General features: G+C 41.2%; 1 protein-coding gene across 1 annotated transcript; it reads right to left on the reverse strand.

Moving 5' to 3' along the window:
• Positions 1-1,265: 1,265 nt before the first annotated feature.
• LOC120570317 (activin receptor type-1-like) lies at positions 1,266-26,372 on the reverse strand. The gene is made up of 12 exons (XM_039818605.1): positions 26,038-26,372; positions 13,853-13,926; positions 13,110-13,364; positions 12,547-12,819; positions 12,080-12,346; positions 10,308-10,513; positions 7,083-7,182; positions 5,247-5,393; positions 4,613-4,888; positions 3,167-3,364; positions 2,422-2,552; positions 1,266-2,286 (listed from the first exon to the last, which is right to left on the reverse strand). Exons 2-12 carry the CDS (start codon positions 13,917-13,919, stop codon positions 2,152-2,154), a joined length of 2,055 nt encoding a protein of 684 aa, XP_039674539.1. The 5' UTR covers positions 13,920-13,926; positions 26,038-26,372; the 3' UTR covers positions 1,266-2,151.

Below are 26,372 nucleotides of genomic sequence, written 5' to 3' on the forward strand. Positions count from 1 at the left end.
TTAGTCACAACTTTTATCCTATGGTCTACACAGGAAGAAACAAATTAAAATGAGCAGAGAAATTAAAAATGTTCTCAGTAGCGCAAAGTAAAATAAGCGTCAACAGCCATGCTAACAGCTCTGCTGTACTAGCCTTTGCTAATTATCACTGAACACAAACTACAGCTGAGAATGATGGGAAACAGAATTTCCACCTTGCCTCCGCCAACCAGTCTAGTTGAAGTTTACATCCATGTCTATCCAGACTCATATATTATATGTAGTGAAGACTTTGAATTAATTTAATAAAAAAGGTATTAAGTGTATATTTTTGTGAAACATGGATTCTTCACACACATCTTCAACCCCGCAGCACAGAAGATCAAAACAATCAACGCCGTTTCAAGATTGAAGGATGCCACTAGCCAGCGCGGAGGCATATAAACCAAAGCAGCGGACAAATTAAAAGACTGACCCGATGATGGAGCTAAATGAAAAGTCAGGGGATCACCAAAGCAATTACACTTTTCTCCTGAGAGGGACATGAATGTACCACATTTCATGTCAATAGTTGTTGAGACATTTCACTTAAAACCACAGACGTAAACCTAATGGGGATGCTAGAGGAAAAGTCAGGGGTTCACCTAAGTCAGTAGGATTCATCCACTGGGGACCATGAATGTCTGTGCAAAGTTTCATCTTAATTCATCCAATAGTTAGATATTTCAGTATGGACCAAAGTGGTGAACCGACAGAGTCACCGACATTGCCATCCATGGAGCTACTCCACTAGCATGGCTAACAATAAATAAATCTACGAGATACAGCATCAAGAGAAATGTAGTCTGGCTTGTCCACACAACATTCAGGGATGGGAGAACACAATCACAATCGTCATGGGCGGTGCTAAGCATAGACATATATACACGTCTATGGCGCTAAGCACCGGGAAAAGCCACGGGAAGGAACTTCCGTTTTGGTGAAACTTGTACGTTCAAAAGTTGTTTAAGTCATGGAACAGAAAACTGAGATTGGACAGATAGTCTAGCTAGTCTCAATTTACCCTGCAGAGATCTAAGAAGCAGTTGACCATAGTCTCATAAATCAACCAGAGAATTCCAACACAAAGAAAATGGAAGGTAACGGACATCTGGCTAAAAAGAGTATAATCCGGCGGAATGTCGGGATTTGGACTAAGACAAATGAGACAAATAAAACTCATTTTTTTCTATTTAATTAATATAAATCACTAATTGATATAAAATGTTAAAAGAAATAAAAAAGGCTGAAGTTTGACTTCATTTACTTGACAATACACGCGTTAAGACAGTATACAGGCTTTACAGGCTTACTTACAGGCCTCTGGAGGAATAGAGTTCAGTATCTAGCAGATATTTTATTTTGTTCTTTTAGCATTTGTCTCTGTAAAGCTGAAGAAACAAAACATAAAACAGGTACAGGTAATTCAATGTAAAATCCATGGTGATATACAAAAGGTTTGCGACAGAGTACTCATAGTTGGACGATATCAACAGAAGAACAGTGCCATCAATGCAGCTGTACAACTAAACGTTATGGGATTGGTGAGATCCCAAGAAACTTGTTCTGACAGCATTGTTAACAGAGGTGCGTGACACACAAAAGTTAAACATAACACTGCTCACTGTGATCACTGTTTAAGAAAGTAATGCAGATTAAATTGGCAAGTTCATTTGGCAAGTTGACTTCTTTTCCAAATGAATAAAGTAATGCAAATGAACAATTCGGTACAATTAAAGAGATAAGGTGAAATTGGTAATACGTTCAGACTTTTCAAACTAAAAAAATGCTCCAGACAAAATCTGCGGATCTAACAGAAGCAAGCCTACTCAAATGCCCAGGTAACAGTTTCTTCTTTGAAAAACATTGCTAACAGTCCAGCTCCTATGTCATAAATTGAATAGATATTTTCCTTTTTCCAAGACCATTGGCAGTCTCCGAAATGCCCGGTAAGCCATCTTTGGATGCCAAAATGTGTCCCGCCAAGTGTTAAAATAAATATAGGTTTGTGCCACTATAAGGGCACTGAACCCACAAAGTCTCTTGTCTTGTGAGATTTCTCTAAGGATGGTCCCCCCTCTGGATTTCTTCAAAGACCTTTAAGTACGTCTACCTCTCCTTCTCGAGGCAGGCTCAAATGTCTGTTTTTATTTTGTCCAGAGAGTTGTCAATCTTTGTGAGAGTCTTTTTGATGCGCAAGGCTGTTAATCTGGCTGAGGGATTCTGGTACCAGCACTCCTTCATGAGTTTAGCCATGGAGGTTAAAGTCTGAAAATGAAATGGGAGAAATAAATCAATTGCTCTGTCCCATGTCATGAATATTATTGAAATGCTTTTATTTCTGGATATCAAAAGCATGCAGACTTGAATGATATACTTCATGACAGTTTGAATATCACTTACAGGGTCTGAAAACCATCTGTTTGGGATGTTGGGCCTTTGCTGATCCACACACACAACTTTCTTCATATCCTCAAAACTGGGATCACTTGGGACCACGTCGTGAAAAGGTGGCTTGTAGTCTTCTACGATGCCTACAAGTAGAGCAGAGCACGCAGCAATTCACTTTCAAGATCACTCAAAACAAAGTATAAAAGAGTTCTAATGACAAATGACTGACACATAAAACACAAATAAATGAAAAAATGTATGTTATCCTTAACTTGCTCTCAAGTGCAGCCTTGGGACAAAATAGAGATATGCGGTTACTGTGTCGGGGTTAAATCAATATATACAAATAAAGTGTTGCTGAAAGCCCAGTTCCTACTATAAAGCGATAAACCCATTTGACAGCCGATGGAAGAAGTAGATTTAATTTCACATAAGATGCCTCTGGCTTCTCCGCAGACCACTTTCAATCTTTCTATCAACAGCAGAGAAGCTTTTCCTTAGTCCGGCTTAAAAGCAATGATTCTGTGTTAATTAAGATTAACATTTATTTATTATGAAAAGAACCACGTGTTTCCACGTTTTTCTACAAATGTAAAAAGAAAACAAAAAACAGTAACATCTTTAAAAAAAACTGACAATATGCTGCTTGCAGGTAATGCAAATTTATTGGAATTGAGAAAAATTCAAAATTGAAAAAACAATGAGACAGGACTACAGAGAAGCCAACAGGACCAAGTTGTGTAAACCATGCACTGACCATTGCTGACAGTCCTCCTGGCGATCTCCCATAGGACGAGGCCCAGGGCCCAGATGTCCACTCTCTTGTAGGACTCGAAACAGTCCATCTGGATGGAGTCATCGAGCACTTCAGGGGCCATGTAGCGCTTTGTGCCCACTTTAGGGTTGTTCCCCACATCTAACTCGTTGGTGTCTTGAAAATGCATGACCGCCAGACCTAGCATGAAAACACAGAACACTTTAGAGCTCCCCTTTCAGACATAAGACGTATGAAAACACTCGCAAAATCATGCTCGTCGATACTTGTCTTAAACTCAGATTAGAGGTGTTCACAGAGAATCTTTTGAACGTGAAAACAGCTTCCTGGTGTCTGAACATACATCATTCTTCACAGTGAAGCTCAAACATCCAGAGAAGTAACAATGAGAAAAACACATTTGAGTTTTTCAGTTTTAAGCTTCCCATCTCAGACAACTATAGTGAAGATAAAACACTAGACTCACTCCATCGACTGATTGAAACGCTGAAACACTACTCGTTTGTCCTAAACAGTCCTGTTCCCACAGGAAGTACTCCAACATCAGAAAAACTCGCTTGGGAGACAAACAATTCCTGCCATGTTTGTCGGAACGGTGAAATGCGTCACCTGGAGCAAGATTTATTACGTCGAGCCTGTAAACATGTCAAGCCAGTTGCCAGGTTATGGCTTGCACCTGAATTCGTTTTTACTCAAGCATCTGCAAATGGAACATTGGTGTATTAAGATAGAGTGGTCCGAGTCCCTCTAAATGTGTTTTTGATTAAGCACCCAGCGGTACATTTAAGCAGTGGTTGTTCTTCCTAAATCAACAACAAATATGGCTAAGCAGATAGATGGGAGTGGAGTGATAGCACTGCAGATGCATCTCTTAAGCAACACCCATGAACCATAACTTTTAAATCAACCCCTTCAGTAGCTTTAAGGTGGTTAAAATGATCTTATGATTAATCAACTTGTTATCAGCTCTTTATTGAAGCCATATTATGTGTATACGGAAGGAAAAACTCAAACGCAAGATTTTGTGTTTTTATAGCTGCACCATTCAATCTCATGTAAATAATATAGTTGTGTTGTGGATCATTTCATACACATTTCCCCCAAATTAAGCCTGACATATTTACTCTGGGATCTCTAGTAGAGTTTAAATACATCTCTGTGGGATTGATCCTATTCACATCTTGAAAGCAAAACAATCTAAGTTAAACTTTTATAACTATTAGATGAAAAAATATAAAAATAAAATAATTAAAAAAATATATATATATACATACACACATATACATATATATATATATATATATATATATATATATATATATATATATATATATATATATATATACATATATATATATATATATATACATATACATATATATACACACACACAGCGTATTTATGATATAGATCTGTCAATATTCTCACCAAGGTCAGCAATGCAGCACTGTCCATTCTTTTGAACCAATATATTTTTGCTCTTGAGGTCTCGGTGGGCGATTGCCGGTTTGCCCTGAGTGCCGAAGATCTCAACATGGAGGTGTGCCAGGCCGCTCGCGATGGAGAGCGCCATGCGGAGGCAGCTGGATGCATCAAGAGTGCTGAGTTGAAGGTAGTCGTACAAGGAGCCCATCTCATGGAAGTGAGTGATCAGCCACAACTGAGTACTGGAGTTCCTGGAGGTCATGTCTGAGGCTATGAAGCCTAAATTGAGAGAAATATTTCAAATGTGATTAATAAAAAAAGCTTTGATCAACACACGCACCATAGTATGTAGCCAATGGGACATGTTTGGGCACTACAGTACACCAAATAGCCAGTAAAGGTGAGGTAGAATGGTCTGCACAAGTATTTCTTAAAACAAGAGATAACTATTAAATTACATATAAATACATTTTAAAGCACTAGAGCCTCCTGATTTTTTGTCATATATTGTCTTGCCGTAATCAATCAAATTATGTTCATGCTGGGTTTAATTAGAAATTAGTTATATCACAACACATGGTATGGTACAGTATTCTCACAGCTCGCTGAGCCTGTATTCATGAAATATGGTACGTACCCAGAATGTTCTCATGCCTCAGCAGCACCGTGTTGTAGATCTCAGTCTCTCTAAACCAGGACTTCTCATCTCTGGAGGAGAAGATTTTGACAGCGACACTCTCTCCCTGCCACTGACCCCTCCACACTTCACCGTAACGGCCCTTACCTGGCGGACAAAAACATTGGAAAAATGACCAAACAGCAAACACAGAAATGGACTCATAAAATAAATCAGCCTGAGGGATGTGTTTTGCTATAAAAACATAACTTGATATTTTTGGTGTTATCATGTCATCAAATGTCTCTCTTTAGTGTAAGGGTTGCATTTAGTACTAGAATTACCATTATCTACTCTTGAGCTCATCATCTTTCTGTAGTGTAAATGAGTTTACAGCAGCAACAAACTGTGATAAGGTTCACCATATGCTGGCTGGCCAGTTCCACATAGCAGATAAAGTTAGTGAGTGGCTGATGAAGAAAGTAAAACATTTTGTAGCTACAGATCCAGATATCTGTGTCAGGATTGAGCTAAAAGGAAGGTGAGTACTGGAATTACATTTATCAGGTGGCCATAAAATTAATAGTAGTAGTAGCTGAGTCTACTTGATATGTAAATAGGCAATGTGGTGGTGTCTGTGAAAATGTCAGCATATTTGGTTGTCCCCTAATGGCCACAAATGAATGCATGCACATTTGATTTGATTTTCTTAGAGAGTTTGGCTGCAACTACCAATTGCACCAACACAAATGGAGTAGAAGAGGGATAAGTGAACTTATTTCAACATGGGTGACTTAACCCTTAACACTGATAACTATGGCAACAGGTTTGTCGATAGGAAAATAGCTTTGCAGTAGGGGGGAGAATCACCAGAGGCCCCGCGATACAATATTAAGATACTTATGTCACGACATGATACTATTGCAATATTTAACATTGTGCGATATTCATTGCAATTTATTTCCTTTTTTCCAACATAAAACAGCAAGATCTGTTTTCTCTAAAAAGATACATTTCTCCAGTTGAACTCACCAGAAAAAACTGCACCATCTAGTGGACTGAGAAGCAACTGATTTTTATTATTCTAGTACCAAAAAGTTGTGTATTAATAAAAGATCAATACCTGGCGTCGGTGTATCGACACAGTATCGCTATGGAAAATATTGTAATACTACGCTGTATCGATGCCCCCCCACCCTAGTTTGCACTTAACATACTACAACCTTAAAACTGAAATATGTGCAATTTTTGTCCATAGGGGATCTGATTGCTGAACATTCATTCTTGCCCAATTTCAGAATATCCGCCCAGCACTGGCCTGTTTTGCAACCCAAACATTTATTTCAAGCAGATTTATTTCTTGTGGATAAAGTAGTTGTATTGCATGTATTGGTCGGTCCTTGAAGAGCTAGAGGCCTTACAAACGAAGGCAGGAAAGAGAGTGTACTAGTATCAGTGAAGCTATGAACAAGGAAGTCCAGTTTCATGGGTTATCAGACAGCAACATGCTAGACAGCGAGTTACACTCCTTCAAGGGAGAATTTACAACTCTTAGTAAGTTATTACAGCATCAATAATTAGCTCCTCTGTCAACACAATGCTATAAAATATTGTATCTGGTATATATGCCTTACACATACTGTATTTGTCCAATAGCAGTGTGTTGTCAAATGGTGTACGGCTGCACTGAGACTTTAGTTGAGCCAGGGTCACCTTTCTAGTGAGACTTTCTAGCATTTTTTGCCAGTGCCCCCATGTCAGCACAATGGGATTGCCTCATTGAAATTAATGGGGAGGCAGAGTTTTCAGAGACAGTGCTATTTTTAATATGAAAACAGCCTTTAACAGGGCACTTACCCACACACTCATTGAGTGTGATTTGTCGTGCAACAGTTCTCTGAACAAGGAAAGGGAGCCCTGAGCCACTTCCTGACGTGCAGGAATGATCCAGAAGATCCTGGCAAAGAGAAAAACAAAGAGTAAAGTTACATCTGTTGGTTTATATGTGTAAATAACCTAACTGAATGAAAACCTTCCCAAAGGAATCCTGTGGCTCGAGCCTAAGAAATGATGAAATACGTAGCATCTGCGACTCAGATGGAGACTAATACAACCGGCCGCCTTTGATGTGGCACCCATGTGGGATGGAGGGTGGCAAGCAGTGCGTGTACCAGGATTTTGTGTGTTTGTGTTTGTGTGTGTGGGCATGTCTGTGCTGGAGGTGCAGAGTGCCCCCTGCTGAGTAAACAACAGAAGTTCCACCCCCTCCCTGGTGACTGGTGTGAGCGCTGGAGATTTTTATCTAACTAAGGGCCAGACTCCAAAACATGCACAATGCTGCTCAGCCTTTTATTTTTATCTCAGCCATAAGACATGCAGCATCCTGGTGCTGACACAGGAGGGCAGTGTGCAGCAACAGAGCCGGCAGCTGCTGAGCAAAACAAAACAAACGACTAAACTGGGGAAGGAGGATGAGGATTGAAAACAACAGAAAAGAGTGATGCCTCAGATAAACAGATGCATAATGCAAGAGCTGCCTGAGAGAGAATTTGGAATCACAACACAGGAATGCAAGACAGAGGCCATAAAATGAATGACGAGTTGCTCTGCCGAGAGGTTAAATCCCTCTCTTTGGTACAGGAGGATTGTTTTTAGGGGGGTATATTTGGGCCAGGCCGTTAAGCAGCAGAATGCAATCAGAACGATGCAACATCATCATAATCAGATACGACTTCTGGGCAGCAGGCTGCTGAGGGACAAGCACATGTGTTTCAGTTCGATTTGCTTTTCACAGCCACTTCATATTTGGGCTTTCCATTGCCAAGTGCATTGATGGACTTTGGAAAGAGAGCCCAAATCAGCTATTTCTTTCTCTGACACAGACAGACAGACAGACAGACAGACAGACAGACAGACAGACAGACAGACAGACAGACACAAACAAACAGTTGGACATGTTATTTACAAGATTCATAATTAAAGATAAATTGGATAATCTGGGTTTTGAACAGTTAAACCGGCTTATAAAAAGAGATTATATGTTCCATGACAGCAACATATGTAAAATAAATACTTTCAATAAAAATAAAGTGTACTAATGTGTCTTTATGTACCTCAACATGTGCTTTTGTGAGTATATAGAATCACAAAATGGACTAACAGTTGTGTACTTGTTAGGGCACAAGCTAGACTGTGAGCAATTTCTGCTGAACTTGAATACACAGTGTGTGAGTCCGTGAATATGCTGGGTTGTCTTTCAGACTAAACGCTAACCACAGGACTCCACCTAAACTCTGGATCAGTTTACTGGCCCTCAAAACATAAACCACTCTGCAGAAAACTTACAATCCACAGTTGAGTGGAGAGAAAATAAATAGCAAAAGATATTCCTCTAACAGACTGGAAAAGTGACTGAGAAGATTCACAAACACACACACTTCATGAATATGTAGCCACTATGCATTGTTTTAAATGTTTTTACATACGAATGACCAAATACTCTTGAGATTATGATGTGGAAAGTACACAAGTTCAGAAGGGTTAGTCTCCACTGCTGAATTTAATCATTTTTGGAGAGAGACCTTGCACATGTTGACCTAACAACAACACTAAGCACTGTAATATATTAAAGCTTAAACTTTACCTGTGTGTTTATACAGTGTATCTATCTATCTGTCTATAATTTCATAACATTTAATGAACCAAACATGAGGTTTCGGGGTTTTTGTGCCCTGTATTTAGTGATTTATTTCTTTAATGTGCTCCCACCATAAAGTGAGTGCTTTAATGGATTCATCCATGTAGTGTGACGCAAACCCAAAATAAAACCAACAGAACTGAAGAAACCATTTAGATAAATGGAGTAACATTTACAACTTCACAACAATGGTCCAGTGGGCTGGTGTTATTCTTATTCAATTTTTATGTTTTTATTAGACTGGAATTACGTTGAAGGAAAAAAATATGCTTTCTTTGAACTGAAGTTGTCTTTAGTTCAGTGTTTGTGCCATGTTTGGGTCAATCACAGCATATAAAACTAAAACATGGCTGCCTTGTTCACAAATCTGGATTAAAGAGGCAAACAAGGTTTATCGTGCCATTGTGTCTATTGTATATTATCTTGTGGTGAATAGTCCAAATGTGTACACCGAAGATGCGGAAGTCCCCTCTAATCCAACAGGGTTTTAACTCATCAGCTGAATCTCAAGTTAGTTATTACAAAACATAATTTTAGAAGGGGGTTTCCATCTCGGTTGTTGGTATACATTTGCCTTTCTTTAAAAGATTTTAAATCTGCTATTACTCTCAAAATGATGAATAGGTCTTTAAATATCGGAACTCACGCAAGACAACAACTTAATCTAAATCATTGTTTTCTGGTGCTGTAAAATGTTTGTTTACATTGGTAGAGTATTTAAGAACAGCAAACCGCTAATTCTGCTCAGCTGAGAAATGTACATATTAAATTGTACTGTACATGTGAAAATATTTATAACATACATATATGGTAAATAATTACACATATTGGGCCTTTGCCTACTCTATGAAAATAAGCAAATGTAACTAAGTATTTCAAAAAGCTTTTTTACCGATCTTCAAGTGATTTAATATTATATAATCTTTTACCGAGCCCTGAACTGATATGCATTTTCTTACATAATACAGCTGGGCTCACAGTGCACATTTCAAATACATCAAGACAGTACAACCAGCATAGTTTAGGTATCGATTCTTCCCATAGTTTCCTTCCAAAGTGTTTAATGACACTGGCTGTTTTAAACTAAATCTGTTAACTCAGAAAATAGAGTCACTGCACAGTTTTATTTACCAATTCAAACTTCTTTCACACAGCAGATGTTCTGTGCCTCACTAGAGGTCAATTTATAACACCTACAGTATAGCATAGAGAAAAGAAGTGGGTTAAAATAAAGGACTGGAACTGAATTTAATATTCATATACCAGTCAATTAAATATGCCTTGATCAGCTCTTGTACCAGTCAGTCAGTCAGTCAGTCAGTCAGTCAGTCAGTCATTCTAATGAGCTTGGGAGTTAGCCTCCTAAATGCTATCCACCTACTCACCGCCAGTGTGCTCTCCCCCACGTTGGATGCTATAAGGCCATCAATAGTTCCATATTCAGCATCTCGCGATGTTAGTCTCTCCATTTGGTTGTTGTGGATGCGTCTGAACACCAGGATAGCAATAGCAGAGAGGATGATGAGGACGATAATGGGCGCCATGATGACAATAGCCAGTGTGGTCACACTGTAGCTGGATAGCTCATCAGCTGTGAGGGGAAAGAAACAATGACAATGTGAGATTTCTTCAGATTATCAGGTCATCCTTTTGGACATTCTTTAGAACACAAAATAAAGCTTGATTTCAAAAAGACTGAATTTGGCTTGCATCTGTCAGACGACTGAGTGCTTGAGTAAACAACAGATGGGAGCGTCCAATGGAACTTAACAGCGATATAAGAAGAGATGATTATAACTATGTACGGAGAGGGAAAACTCTTCTTTGCTGTGGCTTTTTTTCTGACTGGACCACACATACTGACAGAAATCATAGGTTTGCAGCACTCTGCAGACTATCTGAAAAAACAGTTAAGGGTGGGGGTGCACACAGACCACATATGCGCATGAGCATTCACGCTCTCACTCACACACACACACAGAAAGACAGACAGAGTGGATCTCATCAAGTCAGCAAAGGCCAGCCTGAGGAATTGACCACCATTCACACTTTCCAAACATTCCAAGGGAAAGACTGCTCAGCTCTGCCTGCAGCACAGACAATGACCCCCTTTTCTCAACTTGAATAATGAACCATTTCTCCCAAATACACGTAGCTAGCAACACGTTGTAGGAACTCACTAGACTTGAACCAAACACATGGGCAGGGATGCAATTAGCTAGACTTGCATTTGTGGCAACATAACAAGACAGTGGAGGTTTGCAACATGGACATGTCAATTGTTATGATTGGGTAAACTGCACCCAAGTCAGTCAGTGTATGTATGCATGTGTATATGTATATATTCACTTTTTTTTTTTATATATATACAAACTCAAATCTGTACAGAGTAGTCAAATGTTTATGTTGACCTTGTTCAGCTCTGTTGTCCATGTTTTTAGCGTATGTCTATTCCTGTGTATGTACTTTGAGAGCAGCAAAAAGCCGGAGTCATTCCTTGTATGTGTTCACACTTACTTGGCCATTAAACGGATTCTGAGGTTAACACAAATATTTCCAATTTGCAGAATTGTATTTATCTCTGATCTAATCAAATGCATAACCAAAGGATACAGCTAAGGTATTTAGGTATACATGTTTATCTATAAAATATACAGTAAAGGTGAAAGAAACACAGGGCAACAACAGCTATGTGTATGGATGCCTGCCTCTCCTTAATTCCCAGATGGCTTCACCCTCTGGGCTTTTGTCAGCCAACTCTGACGGCCTCTGAGAGGACAAAGGGTAAGTGGACCATGACTAAATAATATTCAAAACCTTTGGTTGCCACTGGTTCCCCCATTTCTGTTTCATAGGGTGCCAGGAGTGTGACCACACAGAGGTGTAACTCGGGCCAACCGAAACCATCCGGAACAGCCCTGGCACACAGTTTCACAGCCGATGACGTAGACCTCTCAATGGAGAACTTTATTTTGTCTAAAACATTAATAGCCAACTCACATGGTTCCTATTCTGAATAGATGAAAGCTAGACAGCACTTTGCCTGGAATGGGTTTAGCAATTTGGTTAGGACACAGTTTAAGGCTGAAATCAACAGATGGAGCATCTTTAATAGAAAGGTATAGAACACGGCATTCTGGGTAGTATAGTACTGTACCTTTGACAGGTAGCTTCACAGTGCTGTTCATGTTGCACAGGTGGCCATGGCAGCACTCCACAATCTGGTCTCTGGAGGGTGGGGTCTTGCAGGTCAATGTGCTCTGCTCATAGACCTTAAAGCAGCCTTTCTGGTACACCTGGGAGCCGGCGCTGACTGTCAGAGATGAAAAACACTGGTGGCCCATGCAGCGATTTCCTGTTACACATGAGCTGCCCTCACACACACACTGATGCTCCTCTTTGATCAGAGGCTTTACTTCCTCCTCTGCAAAAGATTCCGGAAAAGAAGACATGGCTTGTAAATAATTGAATATTCAAAAAGAAATCATTAAATCTATTCCTGAATTACTTGTTCTACAAATCAAAATTCAAGTTTTGTCATAAAAAATAAAAATTGTTGTGAGTGACATAAGGTCTATGTTGAATGGCAGCCAAGAGAAATGTGTACAATGTGTACAAAGTCACCTTTCCCTGGAGCCTGCACACTGACGTTCATGTTACACAGATGGCCCTGGCAGCACTTGACAACATGGGCCGATGAGGGTGGCATGGCACAGGTGGCTCTGCCCTCCTTGTCGTCCCTCAGGCAGCCCTTCTGTTGGACTGCCACCCCATCAATCATCTTCAGAGAGGAGAAACACTGCTGGCCTCCACAGCGATGGTCACGCTCACACACGCCACCCTCGCACACACACTCCTGGTCTCTGAGGACTGGTCTGCCAGCAGACATTTCTATATCTGATAAGAGGAAATAGAGATATGTGGAAACCCATTAGAGCAATACCATTAGTAGCCCATTAAATTAAATGGCATTCACTCAGATCAGAAAACATGAAAATGTATCTCTGTTGACTGGCTGAACAGACCAATCAAGTAAGTTTAAATGTATGAGTTTTGACAGAAAATAAATGACACTTTTTTCATATTGTTCTGGTAAGGGATTTGTTTCAATGGCATTGATAATGAAAGTTTTTACAGAAGTTTAGGCCAAATATTTTTCACACAGGGTTACGATGCAAACACCTCACCTTTCACTGGTGACTGCAAGGAGACGTTCACGTTACACAAATCTCCATAGCAGCACTCTACAACCAGCTCAGGAGTTGGCGGGCTTCCGCATTGTGAGGACCCTTCCTCTTTACCCACAATGCAGCCCTTTTGAAAGACCGATGTCCCGTTCAGTATGGTGAGGGAGGTGAAGCACTGCTGGCCAAAACACCGGTCCCCATTGCTGCAGGACGCTCCATCACACAAACATTCAGAGTTTCTCGCACTGATATCACCTACAAAAATAGAAAAAACAATTATGGAACAGGTCAGAATTCATTGGAAATAGACTAAGAGCTGCTGCAAAGGAGGACTTAAATCTCTAATATGCTCCCAAATGTTTTGTGACAACAGATGATCAGCGCTTATCCCTCTGATGCATGTATATCTATTGTAAGTACTGGGACAAGTCTGGATTGCCACACAAAAAAAGCTCCTCTTTCCACTGCATTCCTCTGCCACTGCAGCAGTTTAAAATAACACTGTGAGACAGCAGATGAGAGGGAGACAGACTGGGGAGGGGTAGTGAAAGGGAAAAGAATTGTGATTTTTTGGTCTATGCATGTAAGAGACTTGAGGGGTACAGATAAAGGCAGAGAGGCTAAAGGATTGTGTTTATGTTTAACCAGAGTAAAAGAGAACAGGGAAACAGAGACATCTGGTACACACCCTTCCAGCTATTGCATGTACTTGGGACAGCTGTGTTTTGTGACAAGACACTTACCTTCCAAGCTAGAACAGGGAAGGACCAGGACGATCAAAACCAAAAGAAACATGTCCCCAACTGTCATTGTAGACCTAGAGAGAAAAAAATAAGAAAAACATATAAATGACGGCTACACTCCAATGCATATGTGTATTTTGCCGGGCAAAAAGGGGGCCGATATTATATTCAAAGCAAAGGATGCCGATTTTTATACGGAAGAACGAGAATACATTTGGTATTTTTTATAAAACATCTTTCTGAACACCATTCAGCGAGACGGACATAAGACCAAGAGAGACAGGCAGATGACAACAGGATTTGCTGTCAACCTAAGAGTATTAGAGGGAGCAATTTTACACAGGGAGACCTTTTCTTGTTTTCAGAAAAAGAGTCAACACCAAGTTTAAAATGCTCAAGTAAAGTGGGTCTCATGCCTTCCTGTTGTCCTGGCAACAAGGCATTGAGTGGCAAGCAATGGGGAGACTGGTGCTTTCCTATTGGCTGCCTCCGTGCGTGCGTGTGTGTGCGTGAGTGCATGAGGGGGGATGTATGTGTGTGTGTGTGTGTGTGTGTGTGTGTGTGTGTGTGTGTGTGTGTGTGTGTGTGTGTGTGTGTGTGTGTGTGTGTTGGAGGGACAGGCTGCTTGGCAGTGAGGGGAGAGGAGCAGACAGACGAGAGACGAGGAGAAAGAGGAGAGGAGCACAGCGGGGAGAATGAGTGTGGGTGCCCAAATACTATCGTTTAGAGACCTGGAGACAGTCTAATCCTTCAATATTTAATGCGTCTTTAGAAGCGTCATACGCCGTGCAGTTTGTTTGTTTGTTTTATCCAGTGACAGATTTGTATTAGACCACCAGTTTAACTATAACTATGAACACAGGGGAACCCCCCCTAGCTACCCATTTTATAAAGATGGTATTTGAGTTTTGTGGAGACATCATAGCCTGCAGCGTGCCCCGTTTATGCCATACTACGCACCAGCGCCGTTATCTTGGAAGCATGTGTGTCTGCGCCTGAGTGCATCTGTACCACTGATAAACACCCCAGTGCCCCCCTTACCACCATCCCCTCCAAGCCTTTGTGCCCGTCTCCCAGACATAAATGATTAAGCACGTAATGTTAGCATTAGCCCAACGGCGGCGTCTGTACGGGCCGCTCACACACAGACCACATGCTGCTCCTTTAATCAGAGCACAAAACAGAGGCTGCCACACAGAGATAATCAGGAGCTTCGGCTGCTCCCTTTGGACCAGGGGAGCGTGGAGTAGCATTGGGGGCAGGGAACGGGCAGGAGGACATGAAGAGGCAAAGGAGGTAAAGCCAGGGGGCATCTGAGGGACAGTGGGTCAGAGAAAGACAGAGAACAGGGCTGAGCGACATGTGGGCTGCAACAGTGAGGTAGGCAAAAGAGAGGGAGAACTGGGACAAGGAGGTGTCTGGTGTCAGCGCCCAGAGGGACAGTGGGAAGAAGGGCACCATGCTGTTGGGGGACGGTCGGCTGGGCTACGGTGAAGCCAGGGGGCCGGGGGAAACAGGATAAAGAGATAAGCAGAGAAGTAAAAGACAACAGTCTGGAACAGACACACAAGAGCCAAAAAAAAGTGATTCTGTCTGACTGGTTATCTTGATATTGACTCATATATTACTCATGTAGAAGGACAATAAAGCGCATATCCTGACTCACATGCTGCCGACAGATCAATAACTCACCTCAATTAACTAAGTAGAGCATGTCACGAGACTCTATTTAAAGGCCTCAATTAGCGTAGGTAAATAATTAGCTGCATTTTTGTTTACATTTACTGCTGAAAGACCCTCGACGGGGCACTAAAATGATCTATGTCTCAGTTCATCTCTCCCACGCAGACACTTTGTCTTAAATAAGCTATGATAAGCAGCGTGCCAGACGCTGCAGACCAAGTTGCTAAGTGGTCCTGTTATGAGTTTGTCGTTATGTACACAGCAAATATTTCAGTCTGTGTTCTGCTAAACCTGAGGGCCTTTTGCCTGATGTCCAACATGTGTTTATGTATCCACTTAGCACACATGCATTACTATCTACACAGTTTGTTTTGCAAAAGCACAGTAAACGCACACTACTCCACATCTATCCACACATGAGGCATAGCTAGCTGGTAACATATCATCAAGCCAGCTAACAGCTTTGCGTGATGTATACACACCCAGGACTAGTCCTGATATTGGAAACCTCAGAAGGGAGTCTTGGAAAGGAGAGAGGCAGGGCAAGCATCTGCAATACCGATTGCGATCTGAGCAGACAACTTTATGGCGCTGTGTGTATGTGGGTGTGTGCATATTGAATTCTCTGGCAGTGTTCTGTGTGTTCATAGAGCTGACATCCTGCCAAGGGTGTGTGCTCTCCCCCCACACACACACACCCCCCACACCCCTTATCTGTCTCAACCCCCTTCTTTCCATTTATTCCCTCTTCCTATATCCTCTAATGTGGTTTTGTAATAAAACTAGTATAAATACCACATGGGAAAATATATCTAAAGTTATAATTACAATGTTTACTGCTGTTGGAACTAATACTATAATGGGTCTTACTAAATTATAACGCAGGGAAATATTTTACACAAGCTTAAAAAGGTGGCTAAATGTTATTTCACACAACTGTGAGTAAGTCATTTGTTTTACAATGCATTATGATGATTCCTTCTCTTTTACTTCCTTTCTGTGAAAGGTCAGGCAGTTAATACTGGTCAGGTGTCTTGAGCTCATGTTTTGCAGTGGTAGAAAGTAAATCAAGTACTGTACTTAAGTACGAAAGCACAATGTTAAAGTACTTGTACTTTACGTATTTCCACTTTATGCTAGTTCAAATGTAGTTTTATTCCACTACATTTCAGGGGGAAATACTGTGCCTTTTACTTTGCAGTTAGTAGTTACTTTGCAGATTGATGTTTTACATACAAAACATGTGATCATCTTTTCAATGCAGTGAACTGTTAAGGGTTTAACTAACCAAGTGTATAGAAAGTAGGTAGAAACAGCTCCCCCTCAACCAAGCTGTGACATTCAAAGGCTACCTATACATTAAGGCATTTGTAATAATAATGTACTGTATGAAAGGGGTCATTCTGCATAATCTGTACTTTTACTTTTTACGTATTTTTAGGTGATAATACTTCAGATAAACTCTAAATGCAGGACTCTTAATTGACTATTTTGAATGGATTTCAGCAGGGGCATAGCAGAAGATCATGGGCCCTACACATAGGCAGTCCTGATGGGCCCCATAAAGGCTCCATTGGCAGCAGGATGTAGTGGCTACAGAGCAAAGTACTGTATGCAGAGAGAGAGAGAGAGAGAGAGAGAGAGAGAGAGAGAGAGAGAGAGAGAGAGAGAGAGAGAGAGAGAGAGAGAGAGAGAGAGAGAGAGAGAGAGAGAGAGATATAATAATGGTGTGTTGTATGCAAACAGCATTGTTAGTGTAGTTTATTTATTTAGCCTTCATCTCAGATAACATGTATAACCAAATTATCATTTGAAAGTGTATGTTCTACTCTTTCAATGGGTTGTCTCAGTCCATCTTTAGCACTAATGGTAACAGAGATATTCAAGCAGTTTAGCACCATGGGTTTTGTTTTCTAGTTTTTGCTCACCTTTCTTTGAAAAGAAGTCAAGTCACCAATTGTTTCCCCTCATTTTGTTTTCTCTCCTTCTCCTGTCTTTCTTTTTTGGTAACCTGATTTGGCTTTCTTTGAGAAAGACATTTCTACAGCAGAAGTTTGCACTCCACCGGATGCTCAACTGAACTAACAAACAAAATGCGTGCAGATGGACTAAACCATTTGGCGCATTAGCAAGGGGTGGGTGAGATACAATACACTAACTTTACATTTCATCTGACATGCATTATGAAATTTAATTAGGAAATGAAAATATCCAGGTAAAATAAACTATATTCCAGACTTTTTAAGGGCCCTCTCTCCCCTTGGGTCCTGGTAATCAGTATTGGTTTTACCCCCAGTCCGATGCCCCTGGATTTACGCGTTTACCTTAGCAAATAATCTAAATGCTTTTCCCACCACAGGTATTTTGTATGATGATATCAATGCCTCTTGGATGCGTAAGCACTGACCTTGCACATGGGAATACAAAAAACACATTGAGTTCAACACAAGGTAGCTAAAGTGTGTACAACCCGGAGAAAAATAGTTGAAATAGACTTGCCCAGTGAAAAGTATGTTAGGGCTGACTCCCGCTGAGTGCTGCTGGAGGGACTTGAAAGTGAGCCTACATATCAAGGCTCCCGCTTTATGACGCCACATTTCCTTCCCAGACTCTTTCCAGTGATCCCACTCCAGAGGGCTATCTTGATAAGCACTTCTCTAAAGATTTTGAGCAGGACTTAATGTGATTAGATGGAGATGATTAAACATGCCACTCAAATGCTGCGATTGATACAACTGAACCCAAAAAGAGGAGCATGTAGACACTTATGATAATTTAAATACATGCAAAGAGTTGGTACACATTCCCACTTAAAAGACTACATCTTCAAGTGCCATTTTAAACCTTATTTTTATTACCATTTGTTGTTTCTAGGTGACATTTTAAAACTGAATGTTGTTATAGCTTTCAACAACACATTTTTTTTATTCCGGTCAAGACGAAGGAGAGAATGACAAAACACTACTTTGTCTGATGAGCATGGTGTATCACTGAGGTTGAGGAGGGAGGAGGCTGGAAGCCCTGCAGGAGCTGCTGAGTCATCATGCTGGCAAAGAGTGAGACGAGAGGTGGAATCTGTGTCTGAGTTGGCAGGCTGGCACAGTTACCATGGCACAAATAGCCCGTGCACCGAGGAAACTGCAGCAAACTGCGGGACAGCGAGGGAAGAAACAGGCAAAGACTGGGGCAATGCGGCGCCTGCTGTTCGTGTTCATGTCCCTGTCCCCATCCCAGACAGCCAAAGTGCCAGCATGCCATCAGGGACACACAGATGGTTCGCTCCTAGGTGAATGTGGGTGTAACACAGACCTAGGGGCGAAAGTCGGCGTCTTTGCTGCAGCCCACATTCATATTCACACTACAGCTCAGCAAATCAACACTTTCACCTCAGTCTAAAAAACATTCTCTGCCTACAGTCAAATACAAAACTTGGGATGACTAAAACTTAGCTGAAAGAATATACGACCTTAACTTTTTAGTAGGGTATGAGGGAATACACACTTGATACAGCGGTCCTTTTGAGCTGTGTCGTATATAAGATAACAATGAATGTTGTCTAAAAAAAGAAGAAGGGTGCATACTAATGATTTGAACGTCAGAGTTTGATTTAAAAAACAAATTGGAGTATCAGGGGGACAACCTGAACAAAACTGCATTCAAAAAGTCAAGGATTATATATCAAAGTGCCAACACTTTGCATAAAGCACAATGGTAATGGTTAACCAATTTAGGACAGATTTGATGGGCCATGTCATCTTGCGGAAGGTTTGTAGTCAAGTTGGCTTAAAATTGGCAATCTTGCAGGTTCATCACATGTCACACTGTGCAAGATGGTCTAATACAATCTGGGTCCCAAATCTGTGTCAGGCTGTACAATATCAATTTTGAGTGTGCAATGAATGAGAATGTAGGACTATAGAAAAAAAGCAGAAACATCATGAAGTCAAATCATCCATTCTGCACTGCTCTTGAGCTTTGGAAATGCAGCAGAACAATAAGCAAGGTTTGGCCTTAATTCATTTGTAATTCCATACAGTATTAGGTGTGGTTGGTTTGTAGACTTGTAGCTCATAACAGGGGTTACATTGTGAAAATTTGGTCCTAAATTTCTGAAACTGTCCGAATTTTGACACAGGTGGAGGTGTTGTTTTTACGGTCAACTTTTGTCAGGAACAGTCCAAAATTGTGCAGTGTGTAGGTGTCTTCAGACCAAGCACCCACAGCATCTGCATCATTATAGCAGCAGGATCAGCCAATATTATGACAGATATTCTGCTTGATAATGAGAAATATTCTCTGACAAAATAACATCAAGTGAGCAGCTGGTTTGAGTGATTTAGCCATGGGATCACTACTTTATAATTCATTTCAGCATTATTCTGGTCCAACTGGGCTTTAATCTGCATGCTAGTAGACCACAAAATACAAACAAAATGGGAACCAGCTCACTGGAACCAGAAGTGGCCAAACACACCTTTAAATACTGAATAGGTGGAAATGCTGGCCTTTATGTTAAATGAGGTTAGGACAAAACCAGCAGAGTAGGTAGTACAATAGTACAATATGTTGGTATTGAAACTAAACTCAGGTATTATACTGGCAGCTGTATTGAAATTGAGCTCAATGCGGTGCTGTGACCTTGTCTGGCAGAACTGTCAAACCTAGGTGGGCCCCCTCTTGATATTCTGTATCATACACTGAGGCTGGATGTGAAAGGCGTATGGTTCTGCTGACTACAAAGCAAAGCTCATTAACCTTTGGAAACACACCTCGCTGGCCAAGGGGCTCATCAAATGTGGAGATGAAAGAGTAACTGCTGTGGCCCCTTGGAAGAGCTTGTGGAATCTGCAGTGCCCCATCAGGTCGAGCCAGGCTCCATCTCTCAGGGCCCGACAGTATATCAGCAGCTGCCTCCTTTCACAGTGTGAGGAATGTAATCAAATGCAAATGCCCCCCTGCGTATGTTCAATACTCACTCACACATTCATTGTAGTGGGATTCAACAGCATAGCAGGTTTTTGTTCCTTGGATACAGTGTAACACACACACACACACACACACACACACACTTACTTCAGCCTAGATCAAATGTAATCAGAGACAATTGTTGCCCTTTCTTCCTGCTGTGGTCCAACCCTACCTTCCACCTCTGCACCCACTGACACACTCTGCTAGGCCCCAATCACAAAAAAAGAGGAGCATTTTGATACACTTTTGTTTCTAATTCATGACACAATTTGATTTGTTTAGACGCAACACCACAGGGCAATAGTTGTGAGGGTGACAGAGGACAACTGAAGACAAAAGGTAGGTCTGGGAGGGTCTAACATACAGGCAATGCAGACATCAGACACAACATCACATCTGTACGCAGTCATAGTAGGTTTCGCGTTTCCGCAAGTTTTATTATGGTTTTGTGCTGCGTGACGTCTCGTGAGACACAACTTGGAAGACTTACCAGCATTGTGAAGACACTATTAACAAGTCTTCTACGCAATGGTAACTATAGCAATTAGACATTCATTTTCACACAGCCATCAAAACTTCTGAAACAGCCAATTCAAACACCATCTTTATGGCCCTCAGCTATGTTTGCCAACAGAGGAATGCACAAACACTCTCCCTCCAAACGACCATCTCACAAAGTTCACTGCCCTGGGGCAATACTATTCTCAAAAGGACACCTTCATTTGTATCACGGTACACTCTTTAAACACATTTTCCTTCACACCAAATCACACCAACGAGCTGGCGTACAGCTAAGTCAGAGCTCAGGGATTTTTTTTGCCTTGACTGATTCTGCCTGGCAAAGCTGAGCTCCAAGAGTCCGAGTGCTAACGTTATAACCCTCGCTGCGTGACCCCCCCAAACATCAACCAAACCATTCACCACCGTGATGATAATCACTCAGCAAACAGCTTGCAACAAAACAATGAATCTGCATACAGCACTTTGCTCTGTAGCCACTCCATCCTGCTGCCAATGGAGCCTTTATGGCTGGGAGTTTCCTGGCCTTCCGGAAAGAGAAAAGACTTCTAAGGAAAAAGACCAGTAGTAGTAGGCAGTTTCTAAGCTTTAAAAGTCAGAAATGGGAAATGAAGATGTAAGTGATTAGTGCATGTAGGGCTGGGTGGTACATTTTTAGTGGAATTGAATCGTGATGATGGCGTTAATAAGTCAAAACTAATTCTGATCAAACCAATTGGTCGATTCATTGATTAATTTGATCACAGAAATGTTATAATCGTTGCATCATTTCATGAGGAAAAGTCCCAAAAATTAATTTACTCCAGCTTCTAAAAAGTGAATTTATTTTTTTAAACCCTAAACTACCTAATTGATTAAGTGAGAAAATAGTATAATCGTCACATAAACCGATAATGACCATAATTGTTAGCAGCCTTAGATTTTGCATGAGTGCAACTGCCATAATATAATATATGTAAATGCAGAAACAACAAAAATATTCCTATCATATTGGGATATTGATTTCAGCCAACTGCCCTACTTGCTTGCCAAAACCGATTACTTACTTAAACATAACAAATGGCCCATTTGGCTCAAGCATGGGGAATGGACTGGACTAATTTAAGCAAGCCCCATAAATGTGAAGCTGAAGTACTACCATCATAACAGAACTACTTCAGTTTACGACCCCATGACCCAAAAATGAAACATAGATTATTCTCAAGTTGTAGACAAAGTGCCCACACCAAGTAAGAACCCATGCCTGGGTCAGGGGAATGAGATCAGAGAGAGGCAGCAACTGAAACAAAGCCATAACTTTTCCCACTAACAGCTGAGCGATAAGACAAGAGCACTGAAGCGAGTGAAGGGCTCATAAAATGTGTATTGCAGACTGTCTCCAGTGCAGTCTGGGGTTAGTGTGGAGAAAGAAGAGGAGCCACGAGCACTGCAGATATATGTGTGTGTATGTGTGTGTGTGTGTGTGTGTGTGTGTGTGTGTGTGTGTGTGTGTGTGTGTGTGTGTGTGTGTGTGTGTGTGTGTGTGTGTGTGTGTGTTCTCCCTTCTCTGTCTCCACTGGTCCTCATCCCCATTTGAACATTGAATAAGAGAAATCAATACGTCTGTGCAGAGCCTCCAGATAAGGAGCTTCGAAAACGAAAACAGGAACAGGACTAAAATTTGGCACATACACAGGCAGTCTTTTATCTTATTCTCTTTTCCCCTCTAACTTCCTGTGTCATGCTGAAACTGCAGTGCCCGCAAGTCCCAGACAGCTCTTATCATTATGATATGTTTGGGCTACTTAAGGCTGATGATTATTAAAGGCTCAAGGATTTTTTTTGGACTAAAAATAAACACTGCAGACAGAGGGTCCCTTTTAAAAAAAGCTGGACAGGAGCATAGAGGAGAGGCAAATTCAACCCACATGCTGTGTTCCTCTGCAGCCTGCTGCCTCATCTGATGCCAGGTTTGTTGCAGTCAGCTTTCTCTTAAGTCAGCACACACACACGCACGACGTATACATGGCCAAAAGCTGAAGCAAGACAGCTGAAGGTTGCTACTCTGAGCTAGACTTCAAGCCAAATCCTGCCTCCTTTCTATCCTTCACACTCCTTTTTAAAAAAAAATATTTTTTTTTAAAAAACCGAGAACCCCCCCCAAACCAAAAAAAAAAAAAAAAAAAACCTAAAAAAAAAAAAACAAAAAAAAAATTGAAAAGACGATGCGACTCAGACTCTTGCTCACATATTGAAGCATTTTATCTTGATCTTTCTATAACTGCAGTTCCCTTGTTAAACAAGCGGCCCTCTCTCCCCCCCCCCCCCCCCCCCCCCCTCTCTCTCTCTCCCCCTCCCTCTCCCCCCCCCCCCCTCTCTCTCTCTCTCTCTCTCTCTCTCTCTCTCTCTCTCTCTCTCTCTCTCTCTCTCTAAACTGCCAGCTGCTTCTGACAGCCAAATTACTGTGCACAGAGAAATGATTGCTATCAGAGGCCTATCCCCCTAACCCAACAACCCCCCCACCCATACTCGCCTCAAGCTTTCTAAATGCTCAAACCTCTGTGGGCAAATTATACACTTTAGGTCCATCAGAAAGAACCGCTACAGCAGTGCACTGATGAAGAGGCCAGGATATCTGCAGCCAAAGAATTCAGGAGTCATAATGTGGAAATGAAAACTTGAATGAGGCTTGTAGGAGAGGCAAAACTCTCAGCTTGTTACCAAAAGCCTATTTTTAATAGCTGTGTTCAAAGTAGTGCTGCATTAATGATTACTTTCATTATCAGTTAATCTGACTATTAATTTGATTCATGGTCTATAAAATGTTAGAAAAAGTTCCCCAGCAAATCATCAATATTGGACAGGTTGGAACCAATGTACATTTGACAATTCTCAGCAACTATTCTGACAATTGATTAAATTTATTTTAAAACAAAAGCGCCAAGCATTTTGTGCTTACAGCTTCTCAGTTGTCAATATTCGCTTTTTTGTTTTATGTGATAGTAAACTAAATATATTTGGGTTTGGGACTGTTAGTCAGACATAACAATCTAATTTCAATCATTTCTGAACTTCTATGATTGATTAATTGACTATTTGTTTCAGCGCCAGCTTTTAGCAACCTGTTGGAAGTAAGATAAACTTGTGTAACAACATAAATACCTCCAAGCATCATAAATCAGACACACATAAGGCCTCTTTGAAACCAATGCAAGAAAAAAATTCATTCAACATTCCAAGACACCCCAAACCAGTCCTATTGTTGGGAATACATAGTTGGTCATAGAGAGATGGATAACCTCCAAGTGGTTGAGGAATAAGTTACCACAGTTGGGCAATTTGAAACAATGACACTGGCCCAAGGCCAATAACATTGTTGCAGACCAAGAGACGTTGAGAAGGAGGAGAGGACTAATCACGATGACAGGGCGAGCAACCACAATCAGGGCCGGTGCCTGTTAGCTCAGCTGAACAGAACGGGATTCTAAAGATCCCCCGGAGTTGAACCATATCTCAGCATCAGACTGCCTGCCGTCCTTTTATCAGACCACTATCAGCCAGACAGCCAGACTTCACGACGCAAGCCACTGAGAACAGCAGGCGCCCACACAGAGGCCAGACTTCAGTGACTGGTCAGCTATGGGGTTACATTCTCCAGATCATCACCCAACCACACAAACACAGCCACTAACCATAACAAATCAAATCAACTGTGATTCCTCTAATCCAGTCCTGAAATTCACCAGAATAATTCATGTATTACAGCTTCAACTGGTGGGGGTCATAAGTGTTACAATTGATTCTGAGTGGCTAATCCATATTGATTAAACAATATGCTATCTACACTGACACTATCACTGCATAATGTATGGTTGTCGGAGTGGCATGCATATACATGAAAGTGTGGTCAACTGAATGGTTTAGGCGTCGCCTTTAACGCATCACACAACTACTAGAACTTGGCCGGGCCGTGTTCAATCACACAGGCTACACAGCAAAAGCAAATGCACAATCAGCTGCTCCCCAGACATTTTGGGTACTAGTGAAGAAAGGCCCGATTAGTATGTGGGAAAGTAATTTAGTGAGTGCGAGGATCTAGCACAATGAGTTGATTCTGAGGAAGAACACTTCAGTGTGAGACATTCCCATTCACACATCTTTTAATCTGCACAATTATCTCTGAATGTTTCCAGCTAGCATTAACACCTTTGTAATGAAGTTTGCACCCTCTCATCAGCAGGTCTACTGTACTTGATCTACATTTAATTGCCCTGCAATCTTATCACACATTTCCTGTTTGGTCTGATTGTTCCTCAGCAGGGAAACGCATGTCAACAAATACTTGTACAAGAACAATATTGGTGATATTTTAAATGTTTCTCTATAAACTCCATTGCCGACTGTTTCGAAATTAAACCACAGATGCCATGCCTTGTCTTCACCAGTGTTTTGGGCTCTTCTCCCCCCTCCAGGGGTGTGATTGTGATGTTAAATGTGCTCAGCATGGGATGATGAGACACACGATCGAGCAGGAACGACCCTCCCAAAGAATGTTTGCATGACAAAAGAAACTCTTAAAAAAGTCACAACTAGTTGCAATGTAGCGATCTTGATTTGATTGTGACGCAATGGTAGACCCAAGACGTTTTTTTTTGTCTTTTGGCCTGAAGCTCATCACCATTTATCAATAACTAAACAAAAACATCTCTCTGACGTGGTAAATAAAATTAAAAAAAGAATAGGCTATGGTAGGCTACGTAAAGGCTAAATCATATTTATATATGCACGTATTTGTTCACACAGCCTGATAAATAATGATATGGTAAAATAAAATGGGTGGCTACAATAACAAAACAGGCCACGATTGTACGAAGAAAAGCTCCGAGGGATTTCAGTTGTGAGAGAGCACGTCACGAAATCTTATCCTGCAAATCAGCAAACTTCTCCACGTAGCCTACACCGAAATGTCTATACTCGTACTAGGATACACACTTTAATAGATGCCTACATTTTAGGTATGTCATGATTAAACTTACCTTGCAGGTTATTTTTCAAACTGCTTTATGAGGGCTCGGTAAGTGGCGCAGGTCGATCTATTCTGCCATCTCCCGAGAATTCACCGACAATACCCGGTTTGTTTTCCAAAGTCTAAAAAGCAGAGCCTACATGACGCCAACATCATCGTCCGTCGTCAGCTCGGTGAAAGAAAAAAAGTGACAAATTCACGCGATATTTAGGAGAGAGAAAGATTAAGACACATTTTGTAACGTTGTGCCCCTTCACACACGACAACTGTCTGGAGCTTCACAACTCGCACTCCAACCCACGAAGGCAAAAAGCCAGGATTGGAGGAGGAAGTTACCTTCCAACA

This window comes from Perca fluviatilis, chromosome 12, assembly GCF_010015445.1.
Source record: "Perca fluviatilis chromosome 12, GENO_Pfluv_1.0, whole genome shotgun sequence".
NCBI lineage: Eukaryota > Metazoa > Chordata > Actinopteri > Perciformes > Percidae > Perca > Perca fluviatilis.